General features: G+C 41.0%; 1 protein-coding gene across 1 annotated transcript in view; it reads left to right on the forward strand.

The window, feature by feature from the left end:
- Positions 1-2,729: 2,729 nt before the first annotated feature.
- Positions 2,730-23,272, forward strand: part of tbkbp1 (TBK1 binding protein 1) — a 41,637-nt gene continuing 21,094 nt past the window's right edge. Inside the window, exons 1-5 of the mRNA XM_037691245.1 lie at positions 2,730-2,972; positions 8,635-8,760; positions 14,430-14,534; positions 19,319-19,466; positions 22,175-22,377. Coding sequence (XP_037547173.1) covers positions 2,730-2,972; positions 8,635-8,760; positions 14,430-14,534; positions 19,319-19,466; positions 22,175-22,377 — 825 coding nt within the window. The remainder of the gene's footprint in view (positions 2,973-8,634; positions 8,761-14,429; positions 14,535-19,318; positions 19,467-22,174; positions 22,378-23,272) is intronic.

The raw sequence follows: 23,272 nt of genomic DNA on the forward strand, positions 1-23,272 counted from the left end.
TCTTCAGTTTAAATCGTTTACATTTCCGTAAACATTTCATACATGATAAACATTTATTACCTTGAGTTTCAATTTGTTTGAAAAAAAAGCCTAGATTTGAGAAATTAAAGCTTTTTCTTTAACTTTATGTAATAAAATATAACTAGTAGTTTGAAGTTAATTGCAAACATTAATCAAAATACTAACCCTAATTTGCTATACTAAACTAAAAGTAGCATTTTCTATACTAAAGTTTTAATGCAGTTTTTGTTTTACAACCAAAGCACTGTATATGTTTGGGATGGCTCTCAGTTACTACCACACGTAATTTTACCTCAATATCTTTAAAAGTAACTCAACTGAAGCCATTTTTGTGTTTGCATTCCTTCAAGGATCTTTATTTTGTTCTCGTGTTTAATGATATAAATTAACTTACCTCTTTATTTTTTTTGGTTTGCAAATCAGTGCAACGTTGCATCTCTTTGTGCAGCCTTTGATCCATCGACACTCATAAAGTTGGATGAAGTGTACGTTGTTGTTCAGAACTGTAGCCAGATTATCAGTTGTTGGGGAGCTGCCATGTTGATTTTTTTAATCCAGAGTCCCACCCTCCTGCCATGTTCATCAAACTGGACACATTTTTAAAAACTGAAAAAGCTAATTGAAACTAAATGTAGTGAAAAACTGCATATAACAGTGAAGTAAGAATTGTGTAAAGACAAATCAATAGCTAAAAAAGTAAATATCTGAAGTGTATTAATTTTGTTAGTTAAAAAAATGTCCCATTAGTTTACATGGAGGGGGCGGGGCTTCACGACTCTACTGCAGCCAGCCACCAGGGGGCGCTCGTCCTTCTTGGCTTCATTTTCCGACTTCTGATTTTGTCTCTAGATATATCTCATGGTGTGGACAAGTTTTGAAAGACAAAAAAAAATGAGATGTTAAATTTCAAACTAGGATCAGAACACTTGTACCTACTTTCTGATGGTGACTTTGTGGTTAAAATGACTTTTGTATCTTTAAATATCAGAAAGAATGACAATGACCCTTCCTGCAAGTTCTTTACTTTAGAATATGTCACTGTTCATCAGATGAACAGTGACTTTTTAGAAACAAATACTCTTTTAAACCCTTTTCAGTCAGGTTTTAGGAAGCAGCATAGCACTGCAACTGCTGCTCTAAAAGTTTTAAATGATGTGTTTGAGGCACTGGATTCTAAAATGGTTTGATTTGCTCTGTTTATTGATTTATCTAAGGCATTTGATACGGTGGATCACACTATCCTGGTGAAAAGTCTTCTCTATCTGGACATCTCCAATGAAGCATCTTCCTGGTTTGGAGATTTGGCAAATAGGACACAGTGGCTGGAATAAGCTCAAGTTTTCTTAAAGTAGAAAAGGGCGTACCCCAGGGCTCTGTCTTGGGGCCCATCTTATTTACAATTTACGTTACTACACTGTGTGGAAATTTGCAAAATTCTTCCCACCACTTTTATGCTGATGACTGTGTAATTTACTGTTGTTCCAATTCAATTGCTCAGGCACTTAAATTCTTACAGGCTGCTTTTGATGAGGTGCAGATTTGTCTTGAGTAATTAAAATTTGTCTTAAATGCTGATAAATCTAAAATAATGGTTGTTTTTTTTTTCAAATTTATCTGTCCCATTGGAGACTATCCCTCTAATAAAAATTGCCCAAGGTAAAGTTCTCGAGGGGGTCTCCTGTTATAAATACCTGGGCTTAATTATCGACGAGGAGCTTTCTTTTAAATCTCATGTGAAACACCTAATCTCCAAATTAAGGGTGAAGCTTGGATTCTTCTTTAGAAACAAATCATGTTTCTCCCTTAGAGCATGGAAGCTTTTGATCACAGCTACTTTTTTGCCAGTACTTGACTTTGGCGATGATATGTGTGCTTCAAACTGTTGTCTACAGTCATTGAATCCAGTGTACCCACTGTGCATTAAGATTTATTACTGGTTGTAGCTACCTTACTCACCACTGTGATCTCTATCTTAAAACCAATATGTCTTCCCTGTTTAACAGGCGACATGTGCATTGGATGACTTTGGTTTACAAGTCTCTTAGTGGCATGCTTCCACATTATTTGTGTACTTTTATACGAAGAATGGACAGTAGTTACACCTTATGCTCTAAGGACTGTTTGTATCTTCATGTTCCTCGTGTGCGAACAGAAAAGGGCAAGAAAGCTTTTAGCTTTTCTGTCCCTCAGCTTGGAATGCCTTGCAAGTTGAATTAAAACTGACAAAACTTGTTACTTTGAGTGCTTTTTGCAAACTTAAAAAAAACATACAAAGGATATCTTGTCAACAATGCCTGTGTTTTAGATCTTAAATTGTTATTGTTTTAAATTATTATTTATTACAATTATTGCCATTTACTGCTATACTGTATGTTTTATATTTTTTATATATTTTTGAAGTCTTCATCTAATCTTGCCACTTGTTTTGTTTTTTATGACGTGTGCTGCTGCTGCCTGTTCTTGGCCAGGTCACCCTTGTGAAAGAGGTCTTGATCTCAATGGGTTTTTATCTGGTTAAATAAAGGTTTAATAATTAAACAAAATGTTTTTGTTCGTTTGTCTGAGTGGCTGACAGGTGTTTTCAGGACAAGCAGTCCTTTTTGGAACTCGGTTATTTTTGGGTGGAACGTTTAACTGAATGGAAATAATCTGGCGGTTTAATAATTCATGAACCGTCTCTGTCTGCTTCCAGGTTGAGGCTCTGAGCGATGCAGTCTCTTTTCGGTGGAGGGGAGCTGGGGCTGCTGGGAGGAGGCGGTGATGCTGGGGGCCTGAAGGAGGATGGCTGCGGCAGCATGGCGTGGAGGGCCTCGCCACTTCCCGCCGACGACGTCTACTCTGGCTCGCACTTCGCCCTCATCTCCGCCTACCAGGAAATCAAAACCAGACTGGTGAGCCTGGAGCGGGAAAACACCAGCATCAAGAGGAAGCTGAAGATCTACGAGATTAAGGTGAACTGATTTAAAAATCAACGCCAAGTGCTCAATGACATTACTGGAATCTACTAAAGCTGAAACGCTGAAGCTGAAAATGTGTGGTTAAAGCTAAAAGAAGCAAAATACTAACTTATAGCTTAAAAAAAAATCAAACTAGCTGAAATCCAAACTGAAAGGAAGAGTTGGATGCATGCTAAAAGTAGCAAAAGTCAAACTAAAGTGAAAAACGGCCAGCTAAAATTTAAAAGCAGCAAAAGCTGAGATAATACTAAAGGTAGCAGAAGCTTGCCTAAGCTAAATATCTAATGAGTCACTTGGCAGTTTTGATCGAGATTCTTCGAGCGTGACGACATGCGATACCACTCGGGAATCCAAATACCTTAATTTTCAAGGCCTGACTTAAAATGGCTGCAGCACAAGATGATCTAAAACCTTGTCATGAGAGGCAGCGGGCGATAGGCATTCCTTAAAAGAATATTTTCTTTCGGCTGCTCCCTTCTTCAGGAGTCGCCACAATGAACTAACTCGCACGAAGACTTGGCGATTGTTTTTACGCCGGATGTCCTTCCTGATGCAAACAAACCACCGAGCTACCACAGCCCTCTGTGTGGAGCAGAGAGCTGATATCTAGGGCACCTGGGGGAGCAGATGGTGGGGGTTAAGAGCCTTGCTCAAGGGCCCAGAGTGGGGCAAATGAGGGTGAAGGCAGGTGTGGGTGTTTCACCTTTCCCATCCACATTTCAATGTTGTCTGTCCGGGGAGTTGAACCGGCGACCTTCTGATCACAGGCTCACCCTCTCCAGCCCCTGCGCCACCACTCCCCACTTAATTAGTTAATGCTGTTAAACAACTTAAAAACAGGTATTTTTGTCAAGCCAGGTCCCAAATGCTATGATGTGGTGACACATCTGACTCCGCCTACTTTTGGACTCCCCAAAAAACAGTGGCTTCAAGCATGGAAATAATTCCTTTAATGAAAGTTTTACTTCATTTCAAAACTATTTTATCAATATGTGGTGTGGCACAGAGGTCACAGAGAGCAAGATCGGGAGGTTGCCAGTCCGAATCCTTCGACCGCTGCGTTCCTTCAAAGAATGCTAGGACTAAATTGGAATTTTCCTTTCTTTCCTGGCTGGCTTGATTCGACCAACTGGCTCCTCTCTGTTAGTCAGTTCTGTTCATCCGTTCTCCTGCCAAGTACTTCTTGAAAGTGTTTTTTTTTTTTTTAAACAGTTTCCAACAAAGGCTTCTTCCATGGTTTTATGTAACAAACCATCTGGAGCAGGTTGATAAATGACAAAGCAATCCACACATTTTAATGAAAAATGAGACAAAGAATCTTTTTTTTTGTTACAATCAGTTCCATCAGTTTCACATTAGGCAATAAGTTAATTAAATCAATCTGCAATTAGAGCAGCAGTTTCTCCTCATTTGATTTTGGCAGCGTGGATTTATTATTGGGCTTCTTGTCTGGTGTGTGTGGAAATGTGAATTCTGCCGTCGTTTTCAGGCAGCAGATGATTAATTCAGACACTTTGAGGAGTAAAAGCTGGGAGGTAGAAAACACCTCAAGAAGGAGGCATTAAAGTCTGATTTACAACAACTAATCCAAGATTTTAGCTGTTTTAATTATAAAATTGCATGAGCTGCCATTCTTATTTATTTTCCGAGTGAACAAGAATCACAAGATCACAAACTTCTTGTTCGTAAACGTTCGTATTTTTAGGGCTTTTTGATGAGATGAGTCGACGGGTTGAAGAAGAAATCCACCTTTTTAGATGAATTTCTGGGGAACAAAAAGGTAAATGAGTTATGTGGGAGGACTAAAACAAGGGAAATGGGAAACTAGGTTGTAATAAAGAGCCACACGGGCAGAGGAATGGACGGCATCCAACAGGAGGAGGATGAAACGAGGGAGTAAAGGGAGATAATGACGTGTAGAGGAGGAAAGAGATGAAGTGTTGAAATTAAGAACAAAGGAGGATTAGAGGAAAAGAGAAATACACCCTTGGATGTTCGCTCCATCATTAGTCTTTGGTGTTCTGCTTATTCTAAGAATTTCAGAGCATCCCTATAATGCTCCGTTTCTTCTTCTAACTGTTAGACACTTGAGGACTCTCTGAAGCTGTGGTGTACGCAGACGAGATGAGAACAGCATCAAAACAAAAATGAAAGAAAAGACAAAAAGAGGTCAAAGACGCCGCTGTTCTTCAAACTCTCAGGAGGACAAAAGCTGAAACGAGAATGACGTTTCTGCTCAAACACGGAGTTTATTTCACCAGAACTAGGAGGCTTCAGGTCTCGTCAGAGCTCCTGCTTGGTTTGTGTGAGCGGCTGTTTCCTAAGGCTTCAGGCTGCCAAACGCCGGTTTGTTCAGTGGATTCCTGCAGAGACAGATGTTGGTTTTAGTAAAACAGCTGCAGATGTTGGAGAAGTTGTCACACCTGTGACAATGTTGGTGCAACATCTTGTTTTTACATTTCAACCTGCCTCCCATCATTAACCAGCTGCAAGAACCTGGATTACCATACATTTTGGTGTATAAGTCACAGTTTTTTGCATAAATTAGCATGCCCTGCGACTTATACATCCAACGACTCATTTATGTTTTCCCCATATTTATAACCTAATTTTTGTCTGAGATCTGACGATTTCATTCATTCTAACATGGAAAATATTGAACACTACCATTTTCAGCCACTAGAGGGCCCTCGACTAATATGGCAAGCCAAGTGTAAAAGTGACTATTAATGAGACACTTGGATTGCCATACAAAGCCACCGTCGTCTCGCTCCGGAACTCCTAAACGTCAAATCAGCTTAATTTCACTGCGCCCAGGAGAAATGCAGCTGATTTGACCATCAAAGTGCATTTATTAAGGAAAAGTTAGACTGAGACACATCTTTATTATCATTTAAAGCAAACAAATAACTGTTTTTAAGTGTTAATCTTGTTAAATTCTTGTTAAAGTCCTCTCGTGCACGCTCCCACGGCCGCCATTTGGCAGCCAATTGATTTTCAGCACAACACCGGCCCACATTTCCAGGTTGTCAGTGGTGACGCATTATAGATGCGACTTATACAGCGAAGTGACTTATTCATGTTTTTTTTTTTCACTTTATTAGACATATTTGTACTGATGCGACTTACAGGGCGATGCAACGTGTACGGTGGCAAATACGGTATGTTTTGAGCTGCCCAAACCAGCTGGGTTTATTTATTTATTGTATTTATTGGTGTTTTGATTATTAATAATTATTTTTATGACTATTCTTCAATCAATATGTTTGGACACCAAGAAGATTTAAGCTTTATTATTTCCAAATGTAACTGCTTTTCCTGTTACTGGGCATTTTATTGACCACCGCAGAACTCAACAGGGTGCAACTGAAAGAGCAAGTTCGGATATTTTCAAGTTGTCGGGATTTGTGTTTTTATAGTTTTAGTTGTAATCTTGTGTTTCCATTTTATCACAGTCTTCCTCAGTTAGTTCTGCTCCTCCGTCCTGCACACTTGCACAGTTTGAGGCCAAGTTGTTCTCCGGAGTTCCTGAAGCCTTTGATGGAAGAAAGCTGCATGTTTACTCCACTTACTGTTAAACGGAGCAAAGAGAGATGCTCCGCTAAATGGAAAAGGGTTGTTTTCTCAAACGGACATTACATCAGCAAAGCAACGACATCAGGAAGAAAATGAGAAGCTCTTAGTGCAGGCAGTCTGAATGTGTTCATTTAGGCGAAACAGCCGTTAAATAACCAGAATGTTTCCATCATGGCGTCCGGCTGAGCTTAACTCACAAACTTGTAAGGATATTTATTTCAATCATACATTTTCAACATTACTGTTATGACTGTTTGTTTGCTCAAAAACTTCACACACTGGTTTTATTGGTACCATCCTGTAGATTTTTCCATTGTGATTTTTTATCAGTTTTAAAATCTGGAAGATTTAAGAAGTTATACATCAAAACATGCAGCTCAATCAGTAATAGTGGCTTTCAGTCGCGATAATAAAAGTGGCTTAAAAAACGCTGAGAAATTTCCTCATAGACAATAATGGGATTTTGGTGAGACTGGACCTCTACAGCTCCACCAGTGTTCACAGCAGAAACGTCATTTAAAGTTTAAACAAGTCACAAAAAGGTGAACTTTACTTGACTGAACTGACACGTTGATGTCTTTTACTGCTTTCACACACTCATAGTTTAAAATTATGATAGTTAGAGGGTTTTCCTTTAACTTCCGAATCGTCTAAAAGTTTCAAACCTTTTGCAAACAAACTATATTTCCACAGTTGTTTTTTTAACATGTACAAATTATACACCAGAAGGTATTTTAGTTTACTTTCACCCGGTGTGTTTCTCACTGCTATAGGGCTCAAGGTTTTCCGACAAATCCATCCAGAATGCAGAGCGCACACCCAAACTTTAATAAACTTTTAGCTCAAAATATTATCGTCAAAACAGGAAGTTAAGCTTTTAACTTGTCAAATCTTCTACATAAAAGTCTGTTGAAGCATAAAAATCCACGTGTGGGCTCATCAGAGACGTCTGCCCATCATGGTTCAAGAATTTTAAAGCTGCAACTTGTAGTTTTTGTACAGCGACTGTTTGAGGTTCAATTTTCAGTCTGTTTCTGTCTGTCTATTCAGGGGTTCCCAACTCTGGTCCTTGAGGAACACCATCCTGCATGTTTTAGTTGTTTCTCTGCTCCAGCACACCTGGTTCAGTGGTTTAATTACTTCCTTCAGTTCGGCAGAAGCCTGTTAGTCACCGTTTCATTCACGGTGTGTTGGAGCAGAGGAACAACTGAACATGCAGGATGGTGTTCCTCAGGGACCAGGGTTGGGAACCACTGGATGCAGTCATGGATTGAGAGACACAAGTGTCTGGTTACCATGGTGATGGCGATGAGCCTCTGGCAGCAGCTGTAACTTTTTGTTTTGTTTGTTTTGGTTCTCCTTACACGTCCAACGTTTTTACATCAAAATGTAAAAAAATTTTTTAGGTTATCACAAAGCTGATATTTTTTATTTTTATTTTATTTTATATGCAACTTGTAAAAAAATACTGCAAACAAGTATTTGCAATGTGGCTGAAAGGTGGTTTTAATATTAAAAAAGGACGTCTTTGTCCTTCTTCATGTAAACTATTTCAAGTTTTCTGTGTCAACGTTTTTCTTATGTTTGACATTTATTTTATTTTTTCTGATCAGCTCTCGCTCATCGGAGCTTTTCAGGCATTCTTTCAAGGAAGAGTCATATTTGTGCGTCTACAGACACGGTCAGCAAAGAGAGGAGTACAACAAAGATTTGTGTTTGAAGCGCACAATTTAAGAAAAAGTTTTTCTTTTCTCGTTACATAATCAAACTTGCTATTAAAGTGATAAAAACACTCGAACCATTTCAGAGCCACTTTCACAACAATACGGGTTATTTTAAATGATCATTTAACGAGTTGAGTTAAAATATTTTCTAAAGGTTGAAAAGCAAATAAAATTAATTAAATGGGTGATCTCACCCATGTTGCTTTAAGTTGTAAAATAATCACAAACTAAAAAAAATGAAATGTAACATAAAAACCTTGAACAGAAAAAAGGTTTAGCGTTGCAGAAATAAAGACGCGTGTCGCACTTTTCACGTTAGAAAACTTTTTCCATCTTGTTTTTTCTCGTTGCTTCAGTTCCCGATGATCAGCGAGTTTGGCGAAGACACCAACTCCTACTGCTCCTTCGAGAGCAAAGACACGGCGCTGCTGCAGTCAGAAAACGGCAACCTGCACCAGCGGGTCAACGTCCTCACCCACGAGGTAAAACGGGACAAAACGGGGGGTTAGACCGTAAATATTCAGTCGCCTCAGCTAAGATTCTGTGAAAAATCCATTTAATGTTCGTAAATAACTGGATAAACTTTAGCTTTTGTCATGCAAAAGTTAAAAATCCTCTTTTGTTCATGGAAATTAAACGAACTGAAACTCTAATTTGGGCCAATAATCGTCCAAAACTAATTAAAGATGGCTGCTTTCCAAGCAATTCAACGAGCGGTTTATTTTTAAGAAATAGCCCGAGGAGCAGCGTGACGCGAGTTGACTCTGGTTTTTAAGATGCATTAAAACCAGAACAAGACCTGAGACTTTGCTGGACGTGTTGCTAAACCTAAACGAGAACATTGCAGTCTGTTTTTTTTTTACACCTCTAATTCCAAAAAGTCGATGGGAAAATGTATAAAAAAAAAAAAAAAAGCAAAATACCAGGATTTACAAATCTCATAAACCAATTGTTAAAGTTCTTAAACTAAGAAATTGGACTATTTAAAAACAAATATGTAATTTTTTTTGGCAGCAACAGATCTTGAAGACGGTGCAGAAGCGTGTTCTCACTGTGAAACGTCCTCTTGTTTTACTAAACCTGACAGACGAGTTGATGGATTGTTGATGCAGTCTGCTAACTGGGAGAACATGCTCTTCTAAAACTGGTATCTACCTTTCCACATTCATAGTGGCTTTCCAGATGTGCATGACAGAGGCCCCAATGCACCCCCATACCATCAGCGAGGCAGGCCTTTGAACTGTGAGCTGACAACAGGCCGGATGGTCCCTCTTCTCTTTAATACAGAGAACACGCGTGGTTTTCAAAAATCATTTGAAGTTGAACTTGTCTGACCACAGAACCGTTCTGGACGTCACCTCGGCCCAGTTTAAATGAGCGCTGGTCCAGCGGTTCTGGATGGTGTTCACAGATGGCTTAGATTTTTCCTTATTCTGTTCTAGTGTTGGTTCTTGTGCGTGCATGATGAATGTAGAGCGCGTCAAAGGAGAATTTCTGCCACAGTTGTGTTAGACAATAAAGTTTATTTTATCTTATTTGTGGATGAACTATGTTTACAGATAATTTTTTTTTACCTTTTCCAGGATTAAAACCCATAGAGATGAAAAACCTCTTTTTCAAGGGAGTCCTGGTCAAGAGGCAACAAATACAACACAAAAAAGTACACAGTTAAAAGAAAATGCCAAGTTATAAAAAAACATGTCAACAGGAACACAGAACAATGATCTGCGGAGGTGTTCCTGAGCCCAGAACAGAACCAGACCTGGTCTTAATGCAGTGGCCCCTGAGGGCCTGAAGATCACGATCAAGTTGACTTTCAGCCTTTGAGCTCAGAAATTTCTGCAGATTCTTAAAACCTGATGTTATTAACTGTGGATGACTCTGGTTTTGATGCAGACTGGTGAACCTCTGCCCGTCTTTACTTCTGAGAGATCCAGCCTCTCTGCTCCTTTTATTCCCGGTCCTCTTACCGACCTGTTGACAATTATTCTAATTAGTCGCAAAATGCAGCTGTTTCTTTTTTGTACGACTCACTAATGCAGCCTTTTGTTGCACGTATCCCAACTTTTGTGCCATAAAATTTAAAATCACCATTTTTTTTAGCATTTAATATGATTTTTATGTACAAGTTTATGAGATTTGTAAACCATTGAATTAAATTTTTATGTACATTTTACACAATATCACATCTTTTTCTGAATTGGGATCATGGCGACCCAAGATGGGGTAAAGGCAGGGCAGCCAACCCAGGACTGAAAGCCTCAGGCTCGATCTCCAGCCATTCCCGTGATGTTGTGGTGTTTCTGAGCAAGACACCCAATCCCTAATTGCTCTCTGGGCGCCTACATAGCTGTCCACTGCTCCACCTGGGTGCACCCCAGGTGTGATGGGTTAAAAGCAGAGAACCAGTTTCTCCATTGTATGGGAACACACAATGATGGCAACACATATCACTTTATTTATTATTATTTATTTATAGACATGGGCTGATAACGTTTTTTTGCTCAGCTGAACCTCCGTTGGTACAACTGTGTGAACAAGAGAACGGGGAAATGAGACGCGACCGACACAGGAAGGCTGTGGTAAAACTGGCAGCAGCAGCTGTGCTAAGAAGAGCTACAGAGCGAGGAAATGGTTTGTAGCAGAGCGAGGCAGAGATGATTAGTGGGGGGGTTCTGAAGGTTAGGAGGAGGGGGTCTGACACCTGGCATTCAGAGTGATGAAATGTGCCACAGCTCACTGAGCATGCTCTGTTGGAACAAGACTAATAGAGCAGGACAGTCACACACACACACACACACACACACACACCACTTTCATTTAGTGAAGTGACCTCTGTGTGTGTTTTCAGTGTTTTTCCAATTAAATCAATGGAGCCTCCGTGCTGCTGCTCCGTCCTGAACTTGTTTCTCTCTCTACGACTGCGTCCTTTGTGCCTCCGCTGGTAGACCACAAGAAATCAACTCGGTTTTCCAGTGTTTTCCAGAGATGTGAAGATAAATGCTGCTGCGCAGTTTGCACTTGGTCGAGCATTCCTCTGTTGTGAAACTACGATGGAGCTTTAGGGTCACGCTAGGAAAAAAAAAATTAAGCTGTAAATTTACGAGAATAAAGTCGTACGAGACTTTTTGCAGTTCTCTGTTTGTTTGTTTTTTTCACGAGTCGGATCCAGGACGCGACCTGTCAATCAGTCCAGTAGGCGTGTCAGCAAATGACCAATCCGAAGCTAAATGAGTCATAATATTATCCGAACTCCGACACATAAAGCAGGTTTACCTCATTTTAACTGTGGTAAAATGAAGATTGTTGAACATTTTAAGTTATACTTTGGTTTTACAAATAAGGAGATAATCTGTTAACACATCAGCATCAGATTATTATCAGTATCAGGACTATGAACCAGCTTACAGTAAGGTGGTACACTCTGATGAGCTGCAGCGCAGCTCTGCAGGTAAGAGCATTTAGCTTCGGACTGGTCATTTGCTGACACGCCTACTGGATTGATTGACAGGTCGCGTCCTGGATCCGACTCGTGGGGGGGAACAAGAGCTGTAAAAAAAAAAAAAAAAGTCTTGTATGACTTTATTCTCATAATTTTATGGCTTTTAATTTTTGTTTTCTTAGCGTGGCCCTAAAGCTCCGTCGTATGAAACAAAAGGCCTTTTCACAAAACAGTTCTGTGAAATGGCCGCACAGCCCAGTCTGTTCAAAAATCACAGACGGAGCTGGTTTCAGAAACAAAACATTCATTGCAGAACACAAAGAGGAGTGGAGCAGAACTCAGCTGGGTTGACGTGGTGCACATTAAATGTGCTCAGACGTCTCGTATCACTTTCAAAACACGGTGAATTAACTCAGTTTAGCGATCCTCTCTCTGGTGAACCATTTTAAAAACTAAATACAAAGTTTGTGTGCGTCATCATCAATCTGTTCTTCGACAGGCGGTCGCACAGACCAGATGCCATCACTGTGGCACTGTCTTACCTTTTCACATGTCCACATTTCACCTCTGTTACTACGTCACTTTGCAGCCCAAAGATGCACCAAGGTGGCCCGAAGGCATCCCCTGGCTTGAGCTGTTTGTGAAAGAGCCTATAAACTGTCTGGTTACCAGTCTGGAGTGAGACCAAACTGTCTGCAAAAATGGCTGAAAGAGCCTAAACTGGGACGAACAAGTTCAGCTCTGTGCAAAACCAGGAGTCACCGTGCAGAAAAGAGTGAAGGGATTGACACGAAGGGTTAAACTCCAGCTTGTGGTTGTTGTTCAAGGTTGGACCGGGTCCAACGAGTATAGTTTCTATTATCATCCGAGTACATGCACTGACACAACAATCATACCTTCTATGAACGGGCCTTGGGTAAGAACTGGGATTCCCTTTTCCTACAGGCATGGATGCTTTAACTGCAGCCGCTCCTCGTTATTAACTCCACAATTACCCACCTTTATCACAGTAGGAACCTATCATTAAAATAATTTTATTTCAGTTGTATTTGTTCATGAAGAAAGGTAATCTAAAGGAAATGAAAGGAGTAGTTTTTTTTTTTTTTTTTGTTCCTGTCATAATCCAACTGTTCAAAGTGAGAGCAGTTCAGTTCAAGGCATTAAAATTATTTTTTATCCCATAAAATATGGATCAGTCCAATGGAATACATTTCAGTAAATTAAATCAGAAACTGGTTTAATGCTTTTATTCCAATTCAAAACAAATAGGCCCATTCTATCCAGTTGTGGTCCAATTCAAATCAACGTGGTCTCAATATAAGCATTATTTGAGTGCCAATTATTGTAAAAAAAAAAAATCGATTCCGATTTCTGAGAGTTTATGACACAAGATGTTCTGATCCACAGTGTCAAAAGCTTTAGACAGGTCTAAGAAAAGTGCAGCACAATAATCCTTAGCATCCAGTGCTTCAACAACGTCATTAAGAACCTTCAGTGAAGCAGTCGATGTGCTGTGTTGTTTCCTGAAACCAGATCGATGTGGAGGTAAGATGTTAAATGAGTCCAGGTCATTTTTGATTTGAGAGTTTATCAGTTTTTCTAAAACCTTGGCTAAAATGCAGAGTTTAGAGATTGGTCCATAGTTGTTCAGTGAGGTGGGGTCACCTCCCTTCAGCAAAGGAAGAACAAAGGCTGTTTTCAAGTGTCTGGATGGAGTTTTGTCTCATGGAGAGATTGAAGATGTGGGTCACAGGGACTGTGATGGTATGAGCAGCCAGCCTTAAGAAATAAGGTGGAAGTTCATCTGGACCTGCAGATTTTTTAGGATCAAGATCTTTTAACAGTTTATTGACCTCACTGACTGAGAATGGAGAAAAAGAGAAGGTGTGATTAACTGAGGATTGACTTGTAGAAGTTTGGTTATTAAGTGAAGTGGCTGATTTTCCGTTAGTAACTGTGTCAAATAAAGAACTGGAAGCGACAAAATGTTTGAAACGGTGCTTGTAGCAAGTCATGAAAAACAAGTATTAAAAAAATCCTACCATAGCATCCAAACCAAAGTGTGAATATTGTGAGAACAAGATATAAATTAGCTTTTTTTGTGCTCTCACAGTACAGATATAGCTCCGGAGCATCCCTGCTCTTCTTTTTCACAAAGCAGACCACGCACTGGTGCCAGTTTTTTACCGCCATATGTTACCATAGACACAGTCCTACAACACGGCAGTGATAAACCTCGTTTTCCACGCTGACTGTTTATCTCGCTCGTTTTCTGCAGCTCCCACTCTCTCTTTCTGTTGTCTGAAGTGACCGTGTGGTTTTTAATAAGAAGCTCTTCCCCTCGACTGTTCTGACGTTCTCGTTTCACTCAGTTTGGCGTCCCCACGCCGCCGCGCTCCGATCCGTGTGGCGTCCTGTGGCGATCTCTGTCTCAGTACAAAAAGTCAGCGATATATCAAGAAATCCTTGTTTTTCATGCAGCTGTAAGATTTCGGAAGAGCTGCGTTTGCACATGCTGAGGTCTCGGAATTTCGGTGTCCTAATTTTCCTCGGCTGCAAAACTTGAGCGACGCATTTGATGACTCTCACAATAGAAGTTTTTGTGGCGTTCTTTCTCTTTGCGGGGAAGTTTGAAAACTGAAAGGAAAGGGAAAATGTGTCAAGCCTCTTATGTGTTTGATTTTTTTTTTCCCCTCTCTGCTGTTTCAGCTGCAGAAGAGAAAAGAGAGGGAGGAGCAGCTGGAGGATGTGATCCAGGCCTACGAGAAGATTCACATGGAGAAGAACAACCTCCAGAGGGATCTCGACAAGATGGTCAGAGGCTTGGCTTCTATTTTGGAATTCACAGCAGCTTTACACGAGTCTCAGAGCTTATAACTTTTACAGTTTGACACTCGGAGTATATAACAAACAAGTCTGACATTATGATGTAGTTTTTTTCAATTGATTCATTCATTTCAAACATGCAAGGAGCACCTTAAAATATCTAGGGAGAAGAATGATAAATAATAAAAACCTAAATGTGAAAAATAAGCACAAGTACAGTATAGCTCCATCTTTGCTGATCAAGTTTACATGTCATAAGACCTAAGAAGTACACAAAGGGTGATTTATAGGTCATCAGAAGTGCCAGACATTTTCTCGCTGATGTGACTGCAGGACAAAAGTTGTGTCTTTCTGTCGCATCACCCTCAAGAACCCGTTCTGTTCACAGAGCCCTGGCAGAACTTTTTTCTTGCAGGGTTTGTGCAACTGGTCGGATCTTTGTGAAGCGCTAACGCATAAAAGTGGCTGAACTACTCTGCTCTCATTTTCAACTACTCCGCTGAGGAGCAGCTAGCCAAGGCTGTTAGGAAAAACAGCCATCTTTTACTGTTCCAGGAAAACTTTCAAAGAAAGTCAAATAAATCTTAAATAAACCGTAGGGGCACATTCCCACACCGATCATAAAAAAAGATGTCAGTCTCTTTATAACAGACCGCCACCAACCAGCACAATCAAATGTCTTAGGTCTAATGTGTAAGGTTTGACTCTATACCCAGATAGCATGAGACTGAGAACAACGACTTCAGGACCAGGAGAAAGTTTAACAGTGTTTATTTACAGGAGTGAATAATAATGAACAGTGTGCAGGACCTGTAGATCTGGACTGGAACCTACGAACAGGCAGAGTCGTCGCATGGGTTTAAATCCAAAAGGTTCAAAATGGTCTGACACAAACGTTGGGCAAGTGGTGGAAGCAGGGAACAGCTGGAGAGATCACAAGGAGGCAATCAGGGAGGTCCAAGGCTCAGGAGGATCACAGGAGTCAAGCTATGACAAGGAGATGCAAGATTAGTCTTTCACAAAACACTGTGAGCAAGGTAAAGGTACGGTGGCCCTAAAGGCCAGGACTCAACTACCGATGGGCAGATGATGCATCAGTGTCGGGTTGCAGTCATCAACTGCCTTAATCCTTGTAGCTCGTCAAGCGAATGGTCCTCAGGTGTGGATCTGTTGGCACCTTCTGGTGTAGAAGAGCTGCAAAGGAAAACGCTGGAACTCTTATTGTGGTATAAATCCACATTCCCCGAGAAGTGAAGACGTCTTGCTGGTGTAGATGTGAGAAGTTCTCGTCAGCGTGGACGTTTCGTCTTCCGCAGGAAACTTTCAGCACAGAAGTCCTGCTGGTCACAAACCAACGCAGTGGCATCAAATACGCTCATGTAACAAATTTTCTGGAGTCGTAGATGATCTAATTATGACCTACAGAGTTTCTTTAGAAGATGTCAACTAGTTCATGAGATATTTTGCTAACGCTATAGACAAATAAACACACAGACACAGGCAAAAACCATTACTGTCCTTCACCTCCAGTGTTGGGTGATACATAAGAACCGCCCAGATAATCTATAATCTACAATCTGTGTCTGAAGATTGTCTTAAAGTTGTATAAAATGCTGTTTTTTATTTTATTTGTGTTTATGATTCTATTGTCCACTTCTGAACATTGGATAAATTGTTATATGCAATTTTGTTTTTGCTTGCACCCCATTTAGCCTTTACTACAGAAGTAAATCCTCTAATTTAATATAAAATAAGCACTAATTTGTCTGAGTTATAGCTCATAAGCTGCATTTAAAAAAATAAATAAATAAGATGATGATTTTGAGATTCTCACTGCAAGGAAAATACAGTTACTCGTTGATATACAACACATTTTCTTGCCGTCACATGACACAAAACCTGGAAACTAATTGGACAGGAGGGTCTACATCATTCCTTCAGAGCAGTTTGTGTCTCCACCTTTCTGTTTTACCAGAACGTTGTTAACTTCCTACCTTTACTACAAAAATAAACTCCTTTTGTTCATCCAGACTGCAATCTTGCTAAAATATTTGAGGACAACAAAACCGCTTCCAGCAATTATTTTAAGTATTGTTTTCCCTGAACATAAATGCCAAATCTGAGCTTTATGAAATACTACAATTAACCCTGCTTTGTGTATATCTCATATTTTCTAAGTGCTAACAAATCAAACACAGGCGGAGACATCGGACTGAACAGATTGGCTGCTTGATCTTTTTAGGTGCCCTTTGTGGTGATAAACCGTCTCGCTGATGGCGAGGTTCATCGTACGGAGTATCCTCCATTTAAAGAGATTACAGAACGAAGCCAAAGTGCCGAAAAGTCCGGACCTGCTACCTGCCAAAGAGCCAAAGTCACCTGAAGCTGTGGCTTTTTAGTGGCTACTTCTCACTTATACAAGATAATGCACAGAATGTTGTGAAAGTTTTAGCAGGTAAAACTAAACAGTATTTAAAAATAAAGGTTTTCTTGGACGACATTAGCTTTGAATAATGAGTCCGGTAAGCTGAAGTGTAGGTAACGAGTACAAACACCACTCATTGATTGGCTGGGCATGTTTTTTGGCTCTTATTCAAAGTTCTACCGAGTCTCGAACATTTCTTAATGTAGCTTCATGAATCTGAGCACTAGAAGTGTAGTTTTTGGTTAATATGTAGGCAAACGCTCATCGAACTTTAGCTCCAAATTAGCTGAGAGTTTATGCAAGCATGTCTTTGAGTGTTTGAGTGAATCCTGGTAAAAAAAAAAAAAATCCACATTTTATCCTCGGAATGTGGCGTCGCTAACGGGTTTCCCAACAGTCCAAGCCCAGTGAGACCTGTCAGGACCTGTTCTCTCTTGGTTTTGATAATCTTTGTGTTGTTAGTTTTACTCCTTTTGTTTTTGGTTATCTTGTTTATTTTCTGTGTCTGTCCTTTAAACTTTTACAAAATTATATTTGTTATAAAGTCAAATTCTAGAGTTTTATTTGTGCTAAGTAACAATTTATAAAAGGAATGTAGAAATCCAAGAATAACTGGGAGAAAAGAAACGTTTTCTTCCATATTTTCAAGGCACTAAAAGTTTTTGCTCTTCTTCAGAGTTTCCCTTAAATTTCATAAAATAACCACAAACCAAAGGAGAGAGTTTCATATAAAACCAATCATCTCAAGAGTTCACATATAGACAGTCACTTTAAGTTCGTTTAAATCAGAACACCTTCTTAGAGGCTGAGCCAACGTATTAATCATCTCCTAAATGAGTCAGTGTGAGAGACTTGTCAGAATATACCAATTTTTTGATGCAGTTATGGTTTGACATCTTTAATAAATTGTTGTGTAACATCTCTAGTGTAACACAAAGTGTTGTTTTGCAGCTGAAGCCTCAGATGAGCTGTATTTATGACCTCCGATCGGTCACTCGCTGCAAATATCACTAATGCAGATGAGTGAAATTTACCTCCCCTTGATGTGTTCACAAGAGCAGAGATAATAACTATATTCTACTTCCTTCTCAGCTGTAACAAGTAGCTTGAAAAGGTTGTATAAACCTTTTTCTCTACGCCCACATCTACATATCTTCAGTAAATATTGAAGTTCTTGTCTTTTCCTCGCTCCCTCTCCCATCCTCCTCCTGCTTACTTTGCTCTCTGTCTGTGTATTGGAGCTCCTATTTTACACATCTTCCAAAACTAAAACTACTGTCATGGATCTGGTCAGCTGGATTTTCAACGCAGTCGATAAAATCTTTTCAACAAAGCGACAGGGTCCTGGAGAGCCCTCATGCCCCGCTGAGACGCACGCAACAGGATACGTCATGGATCCATGGGGAGTTTGGAAGCTGACGTGTCTTTCTGTATTGTCTCAGGAGGACACCGAAGATGCTTATATAATTTGATTCATGATAGCAGCCTTTCTGGGTTTTGGCATTGGCAGATTTCTGTTATCGGCTATTAAAGAAGATGGCAGCAACATTTTTGGCCGTGGCAAAACTGTAGAGTCTGTGTGAAGGTTTGGTTCGTGCTTCGAGTACTCAACATCAGCTGATTTACGAGCTAAACTGTAAGATGGAGGTGATTTGTGAGAATCGCAGGCCACCTGAGGCTTCTGGGACTCGCTGGCATGTTGGAGACGACCTTGGAGGAAGTTAATAAGCTCAAACCAATGGAATGCCCACGAATCTGGCTATTTTGGGATTGAAAGTACCAGCAGGACTCAAGGCTGACGAGAGAAAAAACTGTCTGCCTGAAATAACCATCAATTGTAGCTTATCTGAATCTGACTCCCCTGGTTGGCCTCGACGCAGGCTGACTTATCAAATTTCTCCTGGGATATGTGTAAACTAAGGAAAAGTTACGCCTATCGCAACCCCCCACCCCCACCTCAAGAACTTCTGTAAAGGCTTATCAGAGCAGTACCGTCAGACACCAACATCTTATCAGGACTATAGTCTATCTGGAAGTGCTTCACTGACAAATCTCACTGTCTTGCCATCAAACGCACGTGTAATGTGTTTATAAATGTGCTGCTGGTAGAGGTTTTTGATGTTTTAAATCATGTCCTGATAGGACAAGATGTGAAGAGATCTTTTTTGTAATACCACTATCCTATCCTCATGGCTTTTTTCCCCTTTTCCATCTAAAAAGTATTCTAAAAAAGGATAAGGGGCCACGCTCTGAAGGAGCAATGGTTTTTTGGTGCAATGATAATAAAGCTTGTTCTGATTTGGATTTTGATTTCAAAGCTAAACGCTGGGAATCTGTGTGATTGCAGACCAACCTGGTGGAGAAACACGTGGAGAGGATTCTGGGTCTGGAGTCGGCTCTGAGGCAGAGGGACGACTCCGTGCAGAAGCTCAACATGCAGCTTCACAGCAAAGACATGCAGTACCTGCAGCTCCACGCCGGGCCCGAAAAACACAGTAAGACTCTTGTCGCAGGTGGATTCATACGTCCGTCTGAAGGACGTCAGATTAGAGACACGTGCGTATCATTAAAGGTCCAGCATTCATTGAAGGATATCACCCGATGCCTTTACTGCCAGAATTTTACACTGAAATCATCTGGGATGACCAAAGACAGAGTTGTAGCCACTTTGGTCAAACTTGAAAATAACATGCTCAGAGCATGTGATGTTAATGACTCTCAGCTACTACCACACCAAGTTTTAGCTCAACATACAGAAATTGTTTTAGCTAAAATAGCTATAGCCACTTTGTGTTGCATATCTGTGGTGGCCGAAAAGTTAACCAGTTACAGTTCAGGAAGTATTTTTGGATGTACGTCTAAAACTCAATAACTTTTGGAGTTTCCCTAATTCACAATGACCGCCACAGCTAAGTGACCGTATCCAACACAAGGGATGAGAACCAGCACCTCCAAATCTGAGGCCATGGTCCTCAGTCAGAAAAGGGTGGATTGTTTTCTTCAGGTCGCGGGTGAGGTTCTGCCTCAAGTGGGGGAGTTCATCTCAGAGTTTTGTTCACGAGTGGGGGGAAGAATGGAGTGTGAGGTTGACAGATGGATTGGTGCAGTGTCTGCAGTATTGTGGACTCTGTGCCGGTCCATTATGGTGAACAGGGAGCTGAGCTATAAGGCAAAGCTCTCTGTTTACTAGTCGGTCTAAGTTCCTACCCTCACCTCTGGTCATGAACTCTGGGTAGAGACTGAAAGAATGAGATCATGGATACAGGAGGTTAAAATGAGTTTCCTCTGCAGGGTAGCTGGACTCTCCCTTAGAGATGAGGTGAGAAGTTCAGTTATCAGGAGAGACTCTGAGTAGAACCGCTGCTCCTCCACATCGAGAGGAGCCAGTTGAGGTGGTTTGGGCATCTGATAAGGATGGTCCCTGGGCACCTCCCTAGGGAGGTTGGGAGGAGACCCCGGGAAAGACCCAAGACACACTGGAGAGACCACATCTCGCGGTTGGCCTGGGAACACCTTGGGGGTCCTTACAGAAGAGCAGGAAGAGGTGGCTGTGGAAAGAGGTCTGGACCTCCCTGCTCAAGCTGCTGCCCCTGAGACCCGACTTTGGAATAAGCGGAAGATAATACCATACCATACCATTTTATTTATAGAGCACTTAAAACAGCAACAAGGCCAACCAAAGTGCTGTATAGACAGAAACAACAGACAACACACGAAGCAAAATACAAAATGAAGTAAATAAAAAATATAGGCATACAAACGATGCAGATAATAAATATGACGACAAACCAGTGTGGAGCGTACAGGTTCAAAACACAGATCCTCTGGTGTTGAAAGCTACTGAATAGTAGTGAGTTTTTAAACTGGATTTGAAAACTGAGAGGGAGGGGGCCTGTCTGACAAGCAGAGGTAACTCGTTCCAAAGTCTTGGTCCTGCTGCAGAGAAGGCCCTGTCACCTCTGCGCTTAAGACGAGTTCCTGGAACTGTGAGGAGCAATTGGTCCGCTGACCTCAGCTAATAATGGATGGATGGACAACACAAATGGCTATAACTCAGTCAGTTTTACAGATATTGAGTTAATGTAGTGACAGTTGATTCTTCAAATGCCAAAACATTATGTAAGATCTCACATTATCACCAGAGACTGAGCAAACCATTAACAGCAGCTTTAATTCCTTCTCATCGTGATTTTAGTTTAACACTCTAACATGGTGGGTGATATGCATTCCTTCAAAGAATTCTCAGCCTTTAAAACACATCAGACTCAACAGAAGGTTAACAAAGTTCAGCTCTCCATCTTTTGGAGAAAATCTGTCTGAGCGTTCAGTTCCTCCTACAAGGTCATGGTCTCCAGTTAATACGCCTAGAAATGAGTTTTGGTGTGCCTCTCTTTGAATGTCAGTCATTCTGGCTTTAAAAACATTTGGAGTGGAGCGATCAGTGCCGCAGGTTTGTTTTATCCAGCCTGCCTGTTCCATGAACACCACTAAAGGACCAAATGTGTGAACACCTGCAAGGAACTACTTAGATCCTTTGAACAGAACGTAGTCAGCCACTCTTTTGGACTAAGAGTCGGCCGTTTTGAGCAAACCTTTAGTGCAGCTCTGTTACCACCTTAAGAGCGATGCTAAACTCTGCCCTCTTCAGTGATGTGGGCGGTTGAAGGATGGAGGAAATGTGTCACCGCCACCTCAGCAGATGCCTGCGCTGATAGTATTCCCAGATGAAGAGGAGGTATCGCTCTGCATAAGCATCAAACTGCCACATAAATCTTTAAAAATGGGGCACGAAATACGTTTTTGTTTCTTAATCTTTGTGTGCAAAAACTCTCGCTCGTGTATGAATGGGTGTAAATGTGTAAAGTGTTGCAGCGCTGGCTGTGTACAGAATGTTTGCAGCTTTAGCAGCACACGAGTGTTCTGGTGTGGAGGCAGGATAAAAAAGATGATGCTGCTGTGCTGTTGCCATGTCTTCTGTAGCTCAAGGACTGCGTGAGCGGAGCTGAATCACTAACCAGCCCACACAGATCAAATCACCCAGGTACACGCTGAAAGATGCTGCCCTTGGAAGAAGTCAGCTCTTTTGCTCCTTTGTGGTCATCGATTGAATACAACAGAAGGGCGGTGCATCAGCCGGGGGAGAAGCGATGAAAAGCTCAGTGTTTCGTCTTTTTGCATTTCTCTTTTCTTTTTGTCCCCTCAGTGCTGGACTGTCCAGCCCTGACCCTGCAGAGCTCGCGCAGCTTGGACGCCCTGTCTGACCTGAAGCTGCAGCGCCTGGAGGCGGAGCTAGAAGGGGCACGGCACGAGGCCCAGGGAGCGTGCCAGAGGGAAGAGGAGCTGAAGGCGGAGTGCGAGAGGCTGAAGGATGAGATGCGACAGCTGCAGAACAATCACAGAGAGAGGGTCAGTGTTGGCGTTTGGAGGAATTTAAAGCTTTAAGACCAATGAAGGTGTTTAAAATGTCCTTTAATGAGCTTGAAAAACTAAAGGAAACATAAAATCTCTGCAAAATTCCACATCTCAGTCAGAACTATACAAACTCCAAACTCCAAGTTGAACATCATCCTACAGATTCACTGATTCTGCTCTGATGTATTTTTGCACCAAAGGAAGCCGTTTTTAGCTAAAGAGAGACCCACTTTTCACTGCTTGCTCTTTAAACACGAGCACTTAAAGACCACCTGGGGAATGCGCTGAAGGATTCTGCACCTTGAAAAGCTAAAAGTTTTAAGAGCTCATCCATGTTCACATCATTGTTAAAAAGTAAAAACAACTAATGTGGTGATGCCGTCTGTTCAGAGTTTAAAGTAGCCTAATGTTTGTCAGGAGACACAGAGACATGTTTACATTTTACTCCACATTTTTTAAAACGGGTTGGACAAAAAGTGACGATGCATCTTAAAGAACAGGGCGGACTCTGCTGAATCCAGCCATAAAGGCTCTTTTATTTAGTTTCTGGCAGTTTGACTGTATAAAACTTAAAACGGGTGATAATAATGTAACAAAAACAAACAAACAAGATGGATGTAAGCAGATTAAATGAAACAAATAAAAATATTATCCAGGCATGTCAAATTTAATAGTTAATTGCAGGCTTAGTATTTCTTAGTTGTCATTAAAGATGAAAACCAGCCACTTGAGAGCACAAGCCAGTGTATCTCTTGTGGCGGTCCCAAGCCCGGGTAAATGGTGAGGGTTGTGTCAGGAACGGCATCAGACGTAAAATACTTTTGCCAAAGCTATAATGCGAGTTCATCCAAGCAAAACCATACCGGATCGGTCGAGGCCCAGGTTAACG

Source organism: Nematolebias whitei, chromosome 17 (assembly GCF_014905685.2).
Source record: "Nematolebias whitei isolate Nwh7 chromosome 17, NemWhi1, whole genome shotgun sequence".
NCBI lineage: Eukaryota > Metazoa > Chordata > Actinopteri > Cyprinodontiformes > Rivulidae > Nematolebias > Nematolebias whitei.